Consider the following 15243-nt stretch of genomic DNA (forward strand, 5'->3'; position numbering starts at 1 on the left):
ACTCACCGTAGTCAACCTCTCCAGCGCTGAGAAGCGCTCCTCCCAAGTAGCGGCCGACTTCTCGAATGCCTCGTGCCTCTTGATCAGTTTCTCCACCTCGTCCACGCTCTGCCCCAACTCCCAGCCGAACAGGTATGGTTCCTGTCCCAGCAGCCACGCCTCTGCCACCCCTGCATCTCTCCCAAACTGGTGAACCTCCAAAACTAGACCATGCAGAGCAAAGAGAAGAAAGTCAGCAGGGAAAACTGGAAGAGAGAAGGCCCAACTGAAATTGTTTCCTTACAATGTTGTAGCTAACTTATAGCCTCGGGTAACCTGAGCACTCATGACTAATATCCACCCTCCCCAAACAGAAACACTCAGTGTCCACTTTAGACCACAAGCATTAGTTATCAGCAGAGCCAACGTGGTCTCAGAGCATTTTGTATTATTCTGTACGTAAATCCGAGACAATCCATTGAGTATAATATTTCATATGGTATGTTGAGTTCCATTAATTTGTTGAGTTCCATCATCAATTTCATATGATATGTTACAAATGACAATTTCTATGATATGTTATGAATTGCAATTTGTACAATATATTACGAATTTGCAAAACATATAATATGTTACGAATTTGCGAAACGTACAATATGTTACGAATTTGCAAAACGTACAATATGTTATGAATTGCAATTCATACAGTATGTTATGAATTTGCAAAACATACAATATGCTACGAATTTGTTAAACATATACAATGTATTCGGAAAGTATTCAGACCCCTTGACTTTTTCCACATTTTGTTTCGTTACAGCCTTATTCTAAAATTGATAAAATATTTTTTCCCCCTCATCAATCTACACATAATACCCCATAATGACAAAGCAAAAACAGGTTTTTCGATTTTTTGCAAATGTAATAAAAATAAAACAGAAATACCTTATTTACATAAGTATTCAGACCCTTTGCTGAGACTCAAAATTTAGCTCAGGTGCATCCTGTTTCCATTGATCATGTTTCTACAACTTGATTGGAGTCCAACTGTGGTAAATTAAATATTCCAGTCTGTGCTAGCAAAACAGTCCTGAAGTTTAGCATCTGCTTCATCTGACCACTTTTTTTATAGACCGAGTCACTGGTGCTTCCTGCTTTAATTTTTGCTTGTAAGCAGGAATCAGGAGGATAGCATTATGGTCAGATTTGCCAAATGGAGGGCGAGGGAGAGCTTTGTAAGCGTCTCTGTGTGTGGAGTAAAGGTGGTCTAGAATTATTTTCCCTCTGGTTGCACATTTAACATGCTGATAGAAATTAGGTAAAACTGATTTAAGTTTCCCTGCATTAAAGTCCCCGGCCACTACGTATTTTATACATAGATTCCATGCAATGATGTGTATAAACCCTGGATTGGTTTTGCTATGTAATGGCCAATGTGAGGCTTTGAAGCCATCGGCCTCCATAGGAATGAATGGAAGTCTACAGACAAAATTACATGTATTTAAGTATGTCTTTGTTATGGGGACAGTAACATTAGTACAATACCCCAAAAATGTTTTTAAGTAATATGTTTGTTTTTATATATATATATATATATATATATATATATATATTTTCTTTCATGTTCAGTTGAGAAAATATATTTTTTAAGTAAGCATTAAGGTTTCTGTAATATAATAGAATTGTCAAAAATGAATATAGACAAACAAAATTTGATTTATATAGCTTCCAAAATATATTTTTTTTAATGGACGGAGGAAGAGTACCAAAATGGCTGCTCGGTGGCTTCAAAACAGTGCCCTGTTAGTCATCTAGGGTTAATACATATAATTAATTGCATGTCACAATAAATTACGTTGAAACATTGTTGTTTGAATTAGTTTGTGCCCAGTAGGACGGGATATGCCCAACTAGTGACAAGATTCCATCCAATAGCATGTGGGAAAGTATGAACAAAAATCCTTACTCAGTCTTAACCACTCCCGTCGGTCCTCCCACTTGTCAATCATGTCTTTCCTCTTGTCCATCAGCTGTAGTAATTTATCTTTGATCTAAACAGAGGACAGAGCAGCAAATTATTATCTTTTAACATTGGGTATCATCACATACAAACAATGCAATACACTAAAACCTGAAGAGGCTACAATGCAGTATGGTCATTCCACAAAATGAGTGCCTTTGATATTTTAAGAAGAAATGGTGCCCTTTAATAAATACGATTTTTATATCAATAAAGACGTGCTAAAGTGCGAAGATGCAGAATTTTCACGTCCCTCATTGCACACTCTGTGACTTCCAGGAACCCACATCACCCCAACATTTCTACAGGTTTTCACCATCATTGTAAAGCCCTATTTTTTTTTTTTTTTGACAAAGCTATTTCTGAAGATGATTATTTATTTAATATGATTCGTGATTCATTTTAAGTTACACATCTCAAAAGGCACCAAATTGGTGGAACGACCCAAAAACATAGGACTGTCAAATTCATTTAGCCAAATGGACCATTTAATTGAGAAAGAGCAGTGGTCCTCAAATGGCTCATGGGCTGCCCTGCAGTAGCATAGCATTGGTTTGGCAATGGAACATACCTCTTCTGATGCATAGTGCTTTCTGGTTAGCAGAGACTTGCCCAACTCAATGCAAGCGGTGAAGCTGTCATTGCGAGCGTCGATCTCAGCCTTGATACCCTGGTGGTTGTTCATCAACAACTCCACAGAGGACACGTCCCTGTGCAGAGAAAGAAAAACACGCACGCACGCAGACAGGCACACACACACCAGGATATCAGTATACAAACCTAAGATTGGAATAGGAATTTCAGTTTACCTCCTGAATTGACATGGAACTGACCCCCACCTAGCTAAGTACAATAATAATTTACCTTGGATTCTCCTGGGCCTCAATGAGACGGATGACGTCCTCCATCCACAGCATGAGGTCGCGCACCATGCTGAAGAAGCGGAATTTGTCGCCTGTGTCCAGGAGGTGGACTCTTCGGATATCGCAGGCCTCCAGCAGGGTATTCAAGGCCTCCAGCACCTCACTCTCCCTCCGCTGGATGTCGTCTGCCTTGTCGCCAGCGTAGGCCGACTGGAGGCGGACGGCATCCTCCTGCAGCTGCCTCACCTGAAGGTCCAAGCACAAGTCACTTTAATGCATTTTATTCTACAATTACACTACCTTTTGCTGCCTGGTATTTACATGAAATTACAGGCTATGTGTAATTAACAGGTGAATAACTACTAGTGATGTGCACTGATATGGAAAATCTATATTGATAATGGTAAAAAATAAAATAACCGATATCGTAGCGGTTTTATGAATAACATTGCAACTGTGTGATTGTTTCATTTTCTGTTCATTTCCATGGCTTTGTGAAGCTCAGGCAACTACTTTCTTATTGCCTATTGGGATTGCCATCTTGGGGCCAGTTTGAATACAATGGGAAGCCAGTTGGTGACCCATCAGCAGGCAGTTAAGTACAGCATATTCAGACCCCTTGACTTTTTCCACATTTCGTTACAGCCTTATTCTAAAATGGATTCAATACATTAACCTCACAATACCTGATCATGACAAAGCAAAAACAGGTTTTTAGAAATGTTTGCAAATTTATTAAAAACAAAAAACAGAAACACGTTATTTACATAAGTATTCAGACCCTTTGCTATGAGACTCAAAATTGAGCTCAGGTGCACCCTGTTTCCATTGATCATCCTTGAAATGTTTCTACAACTTGTTTGGAATCCACCTGTGGTAAATTCAATTGATGGGACATGATTTGGAAAGGCCCACAACTGTCTTTCTAAGGTCCCACAGTTGACAGTGCATGTCAGAGCAAAAACCAAGCCATGAGATCAAAATAATTGTTCTTAGAGCTCCAAGACAGGATTGTGTCGAGGCACAGATCTGGGGAAGGGTACCAAAAAATGTCTAGCATTGAACACAGTGGCCTCGATCATTCTTAAAAGGAAGAAGTTTATAACCACCAAGACTCTTCCTAGAGCTGGCCGCCCGGCCAAACTGAGCAATCGGGGGAGAAGAGCCTTGGTCAGGGAGGTGACCAAGAACCCGATGCTCATTCTGACAGAGCTCCAGAGTTCCTTTATGGAGATGGGAGAACCTTCCAGAAGGACAACCATCTCTGCAGCACTCCACCAATCAAGCCTTTATGGTAAAGTGGCCAGACGGAAGTCACTCCTCAGTAAAAGGCACATGACAGCCCGCTTGGAGTTTTCCAAAAGGCACCTAAAGACTCTCAGACCATGAGAAACAATATTCTCTGGTCTGATGAAAATAAGATTGAACTCTTTGGCCTGAATGCCAAGTGTCACGTCTGGAGGAAATCTGGCACCATCCTTATGGTGAAGCATGGTGGTGGCAGCATCATGCTGTGGAGATGTTTTTCAGTGGCAGGGACTGGGAGACTAGTCAGGATCAAGGGAACGCTGAACGGAGCAAAGTACAGAGAGATCCTTGATGAAAACCTGTTCCAGAGCGCTCAGGACCTCACACTGGGGGCCTGACAGAGCTTGAGCTTGAGGGGATTTGCAGAGAAGAATAGGAGAAACCCCCTAAATACAGGTGTGCCAAGCCTGCAGCGTCATACCCAAGAAGACTTGAGGCTGTAATCGCTGCCAAAGGTGCTTCAGCAAAGGACTGAGTCAAGGGTCTGAATACTTATATAAATGTCATATTTCTATTTTCTAAAAACCTGATTTGCTTTGTCATTATGGGGTATTGTGTGTAGATTGATGAGGAAAAAAAACAATTTCATCCATTTTAGAATAAGGCTGTAACGTAACAAAATGTGGAAAAAGTCAAGGGGTCTGAATACTTTCCGAATGCACTGTATGCTAAGTTGAGAGCCTGTGAGAGGGTTTTGTGTCTGCAAGAAAAGTCATGTTTCCTCTTTTACATAATAGTGTAGGTTATCAATATCAATATTACATTGAATTATTGATATTGGTGCCCACCACTAATAATAACATGACATTTCATTTTCGGCAGTGCAGTGATCTGGTGAAGTGAGCTACAGGGAGATATTAGCTATGTATCTACCTGTGTTCCCAGGGCCTGGATGTCGTGCTCGAAGGTGGTGTGCATCCGCTGCAGTGTCTCCACCGTGTTCTGGTCACGACCCACCTCCTCGGGAAGCTTCTTGTGTTTGTCCAGGATGCGGCCCAGGATCTCCTTGGCGTCGTGGTAGAACTTGTGTAGCTCATAGGAGGCGGCCAGGATCTGCGTGCGCGTGTCGATGAGCTCCAGCAGGTCAGCCCAGGCCTCGTTGAGGCCGTCCTTCCACTCAGCCACCGTGGCGGCATCTGCATGGCCCGCATTAATCAGCTCGTCGGACAGGCGGTTGACGGCATCCACACGCTCCTGGCCGATGTTGCCTGTGTCACGGGCAAACTCCCGGAAGCGCTCCTGGAGCATCTGTGGATGGATAGATGGATGGAGAGGAGGAGAATGAGGACCTTTAACACAAATATACATTGTACTGCCCTGTCTTACCTACCAAAAAGGTAATGGTGGTATCAAATGGGCAGTACTGAAATCAGTCTACGGCCGTGTTACAGACCGTTTGCAAAGCAGTCACACACCAAAGCACACAACACCTGTATAAGTGTTAAACGTGTCAACCATATCAATATGATATTGAGATATGATACCCAACTGTAATGCAGCATTCAATTATTGGTACATTTGTGCAACGTGCTGCTTTGCAGACGGTCTGGAATGCGGACTATGTTTTTCCTCCCTGACAGCACCAGGAGTGAAAGGGTAGGCTTTGAAGTCAGGTGACGTAGCTTACAGTGACATGCTCGTAGTCCTGTCCCAGCTCGTGAGATCCGGCCACCACCTCCCGCTCGGCAATCCACTGCTCCAAGTCGTCAACCTCGCGGTTGAGCTGGAACAGGCGGAACCTCTCATCCAGTTTTCCCCGCCTCTCCTCAGACAGGTCCTTCATGCCGGCATAGAGCTTGTCCACTTGAGACTGACGCATGCCTATCCTCTCACTCCCCACACAAACAGAAATCAAGACTTCAATGATCAGTGGATGGGGTTAACAAGAGTAATCTTTTTTGTTTTTTGCAAAAAAACATATTCTTGTTCCAGCCCAATACTAACACCCCTGATCAAACTAATAAACTAGTCATGGTCTGCAATCAAGGCTTTCGTTAGTGAAATCAGGTCTGTTAGGGTTATGCTGAAAGAAAAATATGCATACACACCACACTCTGGTCTACTGAATGCTCCACTCATAGAAATACTTTTTCTAGATCGGACATTCATATTCAGGTCAACGTTCATTGACGGGTGGCAATAATAAGTGACATTCTACTTCAATGGCTTCACTCTGGGCTCTCTCACTGACCTCTCTGGATGTCCTGCAGCTGTCAGGCCTCTGCTGGTCTTGGAGAGCTGATGGACTGTCTCAGCGTAGTCCTCCACCGACTGTTCCACAATCTGGTGCTTCTTCAGCATGGCTACAGAGCTCTGCTCATCCTAAGAGGGAAAGACACTTGTTTTTAGCGCTTTTGGGAATTCTATGTTAGAAGCAACATTATCAACACACACACACACACACACACACACACACACACACACACACACACACACACACACACACACACACACACACACACACACACACACACACACACACACACACACACACACACACACACACACACACACACAATATTCCTCACAATAGAGCACACCCATGGCAAAAATATTATTTGTACAGCACCAAAACACTGTCAATAACACCCTACTACCTTGGCCTTCTCCTCAGACATCATGTACAACTCCTGCTCGCTCATCCAGGCCTCAGCCTCGGCGGCATCAAAGTAGTACTTCTGGGCGTTGTGGGCCTCCTCCAGTCGGGTGTGACGCTTCTCTGTCTCCTCAATCATCAGACCCCACAGCTGTTGCAGGTCGGCCAGGTGCTGGCGGATGGCCTCCACGGCAAGGCTGTCCTCCATCAGCAGGCTCTCGCTCCGCTCAAAAATGTCGTCGAAGCGGGGCTGGTGTCCCTGGATCTCCTTCTGCAAGGTCTGTGAAGGGGATACAATACTTTTATTGCACATTATCATGGAAATTAATTTTGTAATGTCAGCAATACATTAAAATACTAGATACACAAAACCAAGAGCACAATACAGTAGATACACTTCAAGTAAGTAAGTAAGCCTTCCCTGAACAGCTCAAAGGGCAGGAGCCCTATTTCTGTACTGTACAACCCCTGGAGAGGACACCAATCTGTCGTAGCCTATATCTCAATTAAAACTCAATAAGACAGTGATACTCTTTACTATGTATGATACCATTCAATATATTTGTTTAAATAACTTGGTAGGAATAGGATAACCGATCTAGGCAGGCACTATCCAGCCACCTTATCACCAAAACGATCAGCCTTATTGCTTTTAAAAGTTTTGTTGATGCGAGTGGTTGTATTAGGTTGGGATCTATCGCATCACACAACTCTCCTAGAGCATGTTTGGAATATTTATTTTTTGCACAGAAGGACAAGTTGACCAATAGAATAGGTCAACTTTTGTACTATGGGGGATAGTAGATTGACATAGGCTAATGCTTTTGCTGTTCGTTAGCCTACTGATCTTGTTGGCTGACAAAAAGCATGCAAAATGTGGACATCTTCAATATGCGCCTCGGAATTTGCAGTTGTGTCACCGATGTGTCTGTCTTCCTTCACTTGTAGCCTACTTCTTGCCTGAGAAGGACCCAATCACGTGATGGGCATTGGCTACATCTGAGAGACCCATGGTTAGTGAGAGGTGCTACGGAGCACGGCAGCCGGGAGAAGGGAATTATAATTAGCCTATTATATTCAGCCCAAGGGCACAACTGACACTTTTTCAATTGTATTCCTCATACTGTAAAATAATGTCACGGAATTCTAAGTAAATCTTGTCTGCTAAATTAACTAGTGTAGCCCACAGCCATAGCCATATCAGGGCCTAACATAAGGACAACTGAGAGTATGCTATTCTGTTCTTCTGAAATAGACTACATTTTCTTTATATCATGTTTCTTTAGACGTGTAAAATACATAATGGATTTATTGTGATGCTGTAGGCTATATTAAATGGATTTATTAGACTTTTTAAAATGTAGATGTTCCAAAGGTCTGCATCAGTGGCTTGTAGGCTATGCCTGGAAGCCAGGCGATGCTAAACATGTTTATGCTAATTACCAGGTAATTACCAGTGAGACCAGCAGTTATTTGCTTGACAATCACTGGCTGACAAAATTTCATGAACAACACAGACTGACACTAACAATTATAATTTTGCTCATAAATAAGTGCATAAGCATATTCACAACAATAAAATTGTGCTTATTTTGGCCTAAGTGTGACTTCCTTGTAAAATGACATGTTCAGTACATGAGAAAAATACACATACCTGATTTTTCTTGATAAGCAGTTGAACGGTCTGTAGGTTGAGACCATGCTCTGTGGAGGTTGCAATTGGCATCCTCTCTTCGACCCAAAGCTAAAATGGACAAGCCAAATAGATTATTAAGTGCATTGAATGAAAATACCAGAACAAATAAAGCCTCAGTAGAACATGTGCATGCATGCGCACACACAAACGTTTGTTTTACTATCCTTGTAGAGACCAAACAATTGATTCCCATTCAAAATCCTATTTTCCCTAACCTAACCTTAACCTAAAATAAATCCCTGAAACTAGATGCCCTACATACTGGTCTTGACGAGAATAAAGAAAATTGTTGAGGGAGGTTCCCTTCTGTACCGTTCAACCAATCCAGTAAATGTGGAGGAGGAGGTAAGATGGAGTGTCGCCTTGTTAACGTCCCAAAGTTGCGTCACAGGCTCCCTTTACATTTTGAAAACCAAAATGTCCCCACTTGTCTGAATTTTCCTTGTTTACTATCGGACAAACACACACACACACACACACACACACACACACACACACACAGACACGAGGCAGCTCGATCAACTATCAACTCACTATCTCGTCCTCCACGTCACGGTTGAACTGGTGGATCTCACGGGAGGCTACCAGGAAGTTTTTTCTCTTCCTCAGCGGGTCGAGCAGCTCTTTGAACTTGTGCTCCACCATCTGTCTCTGGCAATCCACCTCCTCTGTGTCCTTCCCTTCCTGGCTGAGGACCAGTGCCTGGCTCTGCAGATCCACCACCTCCCTCTGACGGACCTCCACCTGGTTCTCCAATATCTAGGGGCCACCAGGGAGAGGGAGGAGAACATTTTGAACACTATGTTTCCCCTAGATGATGTTCCTGGCAGGGCCCAGGCCACTAAGTCAACATCCATGGTTTCTTATCCAAGATTTTCGGATCAGACCAATTGATGCGATACATTTTTTATTGTTTAAAACCAATTAAAGCCAACTTATTTAAATTATTATTAGTATTAATATTTTGCATTATTATTTTATTAATGCCAACATTATTTATCAATTTGATTACAACGACACATGCTCCACCATGTATAGTACCTGCTGCTTTTTGAGCAGGATGTTGACGCTGGTCAGGTCTTTGCCATAGTCGTCTGATTGAATCTGGCCCTCCAGGCCACCCAGCCACTTGTCCAAGTCAGCACAGCTCTGTGTGAACAGCTCGGCCTTGTTGGCGTCAAACAGGCACTGGGCTTTGGTCTGAGTGGTGGACTCCAACACTTCCCACATCTTCTGGAGGGCTGAGAGCTTCTCCTTGACCACCGACTCTGTCTCAGGCTTCTCCAACACCAGCTGCATCCCATCCTGGAGAGGAAAGAATTAGAGTCAGTACATTTACAAGTACCAGGAATTTGACCTAGTAAAGTGGTGCTGCCATGCCTTACAGTAACAAAATATAAGATATAAAATTAGGTATAAAGTAGAAAAGGTAAAGTTTATGGATAATCTTTATGTTTCTGCAGTTGTTGAAACACATTTTATGGTAGTGAAATACATTTAGTGCGGTGGGCAGGTACAGTCAGTTAGTTATAGTGGGGTAACCCCGTGAGTTTTGGAGTGGGTATAATAGGGCAGTTAGTGAGTATAGGGTAGTCATAATCAGTTGGGGAGTTATAGTGGGTACATACAGTCAATAGACCGTTTATTAGGTACACCCATCTAGTACCGGGTTGGACCCCCCTTTGCCCCCTGAACAGCCTGAATTCTTCAGGGCATTCTATAAGGTGTCGGAAACGATCCACAGGGATGTTGGTCCATGCTGACGCGGTGGCATCACGTAGTTGCTGCAGATTGGACAGCGGTACATTCATGCTGCGAACAGCCCGTTCTGTCTCATCCCAAAGATGCTTTATTGGGTTGGGGTCTGGGGACTGCGCAGGCCACTCAGGTAAACTGAACTCGCTGTCATGTTCCAAGCAATGTTCTTCCACTCCTCAATTGTACAGTGTTGGTCATCTCGTGCCCACTGGAGCCACTTCTTCTTGTTTTTAGCTGATGGGAGTGGAACCCAATGTGGTCGTCTGCTGCAATAGCCCATCCTTGACAAGGATCAACGAGTCGTGCGTTCCGAGATGCCGTTCTGCACACCACTGTTGTACTGCGCCGTTATTTGTCTTTTTGTGCCCCAACTGTTAGCTTGCACGATTCTGGCCATTCTCCTTCGACCTCTCTCATTAACAAGCTATTTTCGCTATACAAGCTATCCATTTTCGTGAACGGGGTGGTGTACCTAATAAGAAGTGAGTTGAATATTTTCCCTAAAGTAATGCTAAAGGAAATTGAGACAGTTTACTGTGATGTGCTCTGCCTGTACATAAAAAAATGTGGTCCTTAAATGGTTCTTCCTCAGCTCTTAAAGTTCCTTGGAGAATTCTTGCCCGATAGTGTGGGGTTCTTGATGTGGCATCTACGGTTCTTCAGAATTCTAAAAGGTTCTTGAAATGTAACGAAGCCTGCAGATGTGTCCCTTTCATAGCACACAGAAAATTGGCCAGTGTTGATTTTTCAGTGTAACATTTTTAGTGTTGACACTGTAAAGAGTTAAATTAACACTCAGTGGTGTAAAAGAACCCCACTGCTGGTGTTAATAACCAGAGTTGAAAAAAAACAGTTATCATTATTATATTTCCCAGGTCAATTTTTTTAATTGTTTGTTTCAATATCCATTTTTTGCATGTACATTGATTAATTAATCGTATGCTACTCAGAAATAAATAACATACATTTTTCTAAACTATTCAAATCTGTTACTTGGACTTATTGTACCCATTACTGAAACTGTTGTTCAATTCTAGATGTTTAAGGTAGTCTCATACCTTTAGTCTTCCCAACCCTGGAAGTCATTCTGAATGCAGGTTGCGGGTGAATAAAAATTCAAAATGTTGGATATCCTCACTCTGGCTGGATTCCAATAGGAGTTACACATCACTTTGCAAGCCAGCATAATGTGGCAGGCAGGTCTGATGTGGCCTGTAAACTATGAGTTTCAGGCCACTGTATAAGGGTAAAACTAGGCCCTCAAAAGAAGGACTTATGAAATATGTATTTTATTCATAAAAAATATAATTTTAATGACAACATATACTTAAGAATACTTAAAAGTCTAGATAACTGATCACGTTAATTTAATGTAATCGGAGGCGTTATTAACTTGTGTTCATTCATCTAATACCCAATGCAAAATCATCAAGACAGAGTTAATCTTATTTTGGTTTGCTAACCTTCTCAATTGTGTCCAGCCACTCCTTGTTGGACTGCAGCTCGGCCATGAAGGCCTGATGCTTGAGCCATTTGCTGTGGAGGTTCCTGGCCTCATCGTACGACATGTCCTGGGCCGTGAGCATCTTCTCATTGATCCACAGGGACAGCTGCACACACATATACAGGTAGGTAGGTCATTGTATTTGACTGCCTTAGACTGTGAAAGCAGTCTGTCACTATGTATACATTACCACACAATGTATTAAATATAAAACAGTGCATGTAAGTATTCATAGTATCGGGACTGATACCAATGTTAGACTGTTATGAACGATTTCTCGCATCCAGATTAAGCATATTCCTGGACTAATAAGCACTTCCAATGGAGAATCTTTAGTCCCAGGAGTAGGCTTAATCTGGGTCTGGGAAAGACATGTTTGGCAGCAGACCTCCTGGCAATCCTGTAGGAACTTCTGAAGGTCCCGGTTATCCTTCAGCCTCATCAGTAAGCCCAGAGCAGCCTCGCGGTTCTTCTTATGCCTGTGCAAATGTTGGGTAAACTGATTTGATAATGGATAACAGATCCCATGTTAATTGTGACTACCACAAGCAAGCTACTAGTTGTGTGTACCATATATACAGTTGAAGTCGGAAGTTTACATACACCTTAGCGATATACATTTAAACTCAGTTTTTCACAATAACTGACATTTAATCCTAGTAAAAATTCCCTGTCTTAGGTCAGTTAGGATGTGAAATGTCAGAATAATAGTGGCTCAGTTGGTAGAGCATGGTGTGTGCAACGCCAGCATGGTGTGTGCAACGCCAGCATGGTGTGTGCAACGCCAGGGTTGTGGGTTCGATTCCCACGGGGGGCCAGTACAAAAAAAGAAAAAGAAAATGCATGAAATTAAATGTATGCATTCACTACTGTAAGTCGCTCTGGATAAGAGCGTCTGCTAAATGACTAAAATGTAAACGTAAAAACATTTATTTAAGCTTTTATTTCTTTCATCACATTCCCAGTGGGTCAGAAGTTTACATGCACTCAATAAGTATTTGGTAGCATTGCCTTTAAATTGTTTAACTTGGGTCAAGGTTTTGGGTAGCCTTCAAGCTTCCAACAATAAGTTGGGTGAATTTTGGCCCATTCCTCCTGACAGAGCTGGTGTAACTGAGTCAGGTTTCTAGGCCTCCTTGCTCAAACACGCTTTTTCAGTTCCGCCCACACATTTTCTATAGGATTGAGGTCAGGGCTTTGTGATGGCCACTCCAATACCTTGACTTTGTTGTCCTTAAGCCATTTTGCAACAACTTCGGAAGTATGCTTGGGGTCAATGACCCCAAGCATACTTCCGAGGTTGTGGCAAAATTTGCGGCCAAGCTTTAACTTCCTGTCTGATGTCTTGAGATGTTGCTTCAATATATCCAGATAATTTCCCTTCCTCATGATGTCATCTATTTTGTGAAGTGGACCAGTCCCTCCTGCAGCAAAGCACCCACACAACCTATCCCTCAACGTAACCAAGACAAAGGAGATAATTGTGGACTACAGGAAAAAGGAAGACTGAGCATGCCCCCATTCTCATCGATGGGGCTGTAGTGGAGTAGGTTGAGAGCTTCAAGTTCCTTGGTGTCCACATCAACAACAAACTAGAATGGTCCAAACACACCAAGACAGTCATGAAGAGGACATGACAAAGCCGATTCCCCCTCAGGAAACTAAAAAGATTTGGTATGGGTCCTGAGATCCTCAAAAGGTTCTACAGCTGCAACATCGAGAGCATCCTGACTGGTTGCATCACTGCCTGGTACGGCAACTGCTCGGCCTCCGACTGCAAGGCACTACAGTACATCACTGGGGCCAAGCTTCCTGCCATCCAGGACTTCTATACCAGGCGGTGTCAGAGGAAGGCCCTAAAAATTGTCAAAGACTCCATACTACCTCAATTGGGCCTATCAACCAGTGCTCTGGCACATTGACTAACCGGGCTATCTGCATTGTGTCCCCACCCACCACCCGCCAGTGTCTGTATGTAGCCTCACTACTGTATATCGCCTGTCTTTTTACTGTTGTTTTATTTCTTTACCTACCTATTGTTCACCTAATACCTTTTTTGCACTATTGGTTAGAGCCTGTAAGTAAGCATTTCACTGTAAGGTCTACACCTGTTGTATTCGGCGCATGTGACAAACTTTGACTTGATTTGATGCTGCCACCCACGTGCTTCACGGTTGGGATGGTGTTCTTCGGCTTGCAAGCCTCCCCCTTTTTCCCTCCAAACATAACGATGGTCATTATGGCCAAATAGCTATATTTTTGTTTCTTCAGACCAGAGGACATTTCTCCAAACAGCATGATCGTTGTCCCCATGTGCAGTTGCAAACCATAGTCCAGCGGTTTTGGAGCAGTGGCTTCTTCCTTGCTGAGTGGCCTTTCAGGTTATGTCGATATAGGACTTATTTTACTGTGGATATAGATATTTTTGTACCTGTTTCCTCTAGCATCTTCACAAGGTCCTTTGCTGTTGTTCTGGAATTGATTTGCACTTTTCGCACCAAAGTACGTTCATCTCTAGGAGACAGAATGCGTCTCCTTCCTGAGCGGTATGATGGCTGTGTGGTCCCATGGTGTTTATACTTGCGTACTATTGTTTGTACAGATGAACGTGGTACCTTCAGGCATTTGGAAATTGTTCCCAAGGATGAACCAGACTTGTGGAGGTCTACAATTCTTTGTCTGAGGTCTTGGCTGATATCTTTAGATTTTTCGATGATGTCAAGCAAAGAGGCACTGAGTTTGAAGGTAGGCCTTGAAATACATCCACAGGTACACCTCCAATTGACTCAAATTATGCCAATTAGCCTATCAGAAGCTTCTAAAGCCATGACATAATTTTCTGGATTTCTTCAAGCTGATTAAAGGCACAGTCAACTTTGTGTATGTAAACTTCTGACCCACTGGAATTATGATACAGTGAATTATAAGTGAAATAATCTGTCTGTAAACAATTGTTGGAAAAATGACTTGTGTCATGCATGAAGTAGATGTCCTAACCGACTTGTGGAGTGGTTGAAAAACGAGTTTTAATGACTCCAACCTAAGTGTATGTAAACTTCCAACTTCAACTGTAGTAAATTTATGGAGATTTTTCTACATATTTTTTTACATCACGATACACATTACCAAGTAAATGCAAAGATCAATATCAAGTGTTATACTGGCATTTGTCTAACAATTGGTTGTATTTTGGGTAGTCTTTTTCGCAGTAAAGCTGTGCAGGTAGCCTACTGGTTAAGCGTTTTGGGCCAGTAACTGAAAGGTTGCTGGTTTGAATCCCCAAGGTGTAAAAATCTGCTGCTCTGCCCTTGAGCAAGACAATTAACCTGGGCGCTGATGATGTTGATTAAGGCAGCCCCCCGCACCTCTCTGATTCAGAGGGGTTGGGTTAAATGCAGAAAACACATTTTAGTTGAATGTATTCAGTTGTGCAACTGACTAGGTATCCCATTTCCAGGAGATAGCTTTATCATATTAATGTGGTTCCTGGGGCATTAAATACTCCAACAGGTGTGATAT

At 42.7% G+C, this 15243-nt stretch overlaps 1 protein-coding gene across 3 annotated transcripts in view; it reads right to left on the reverse strand.

Moving 5' to 3' along the window:
* Positions 1-15243, reverse strand: part of LOC106584953 (spectrin beta chain, non-erythrocytic 1) — a 136250-nt gene that overhangs the window by 20221 nt on the left and 100786 nt on the right. For all 3 annotated transcript variants that reach the window (XM_014170641.2, XM_014170652.2, XM_014170647.2), the window contains 13 exons: positions 12113-12203; positions 11684-11830; positions 9504-9767; positions 8997-9221; positions 8421-8510; positions 6768-7046; positions 6362-6492; positions 5798-6002; positions 5044-5418; positions 2864-3108; positions 2571-2709; positions 1946-2030; positions 7-203 (listed from right to left, as the gene is read on the reverse strand). In XM_014170641.2, the coding sequence (XP_014026116.1) occupies positions 7-203; positions 1946-2030; positions 2571-2709; positions 2864-3108; positions 5044-5418; positions 5798-6002; positions 6362-6492; positions 6768-7046; positions 8421-8510; positions 8997-9221; positions 9504-9767; positions 11684-11830; positions 12113-12203 (2473 nt within the window). The remainder of the gene's footprint in view (positions 1-6; positions 204-1945; positions 2031-2570; positions 2710-2863; positions 3109-5043; positions 5419-5797; positions 6003-6361; positions 6493-6767; positions 7047-8420; positions 8511-8996; positions 9222-9503; positions 9768-11683; positions 11831-12112; positions 12204-15243) is intronic.

This window comes from Salmo salar, chromosome ssa02 (genome assembly GCF_905237065.1).
Source record: "Salmo salar chromosome ssa02, Ssal_v3.1, whole genome shotgun sequence".
In the NCBI taxonomy this organism is placed as follows: Eukaryota; Metazoa; Chordata; class Actinopteri; order Salmoniformes; family Salmonidae; genus Salmo; species Salmo salar.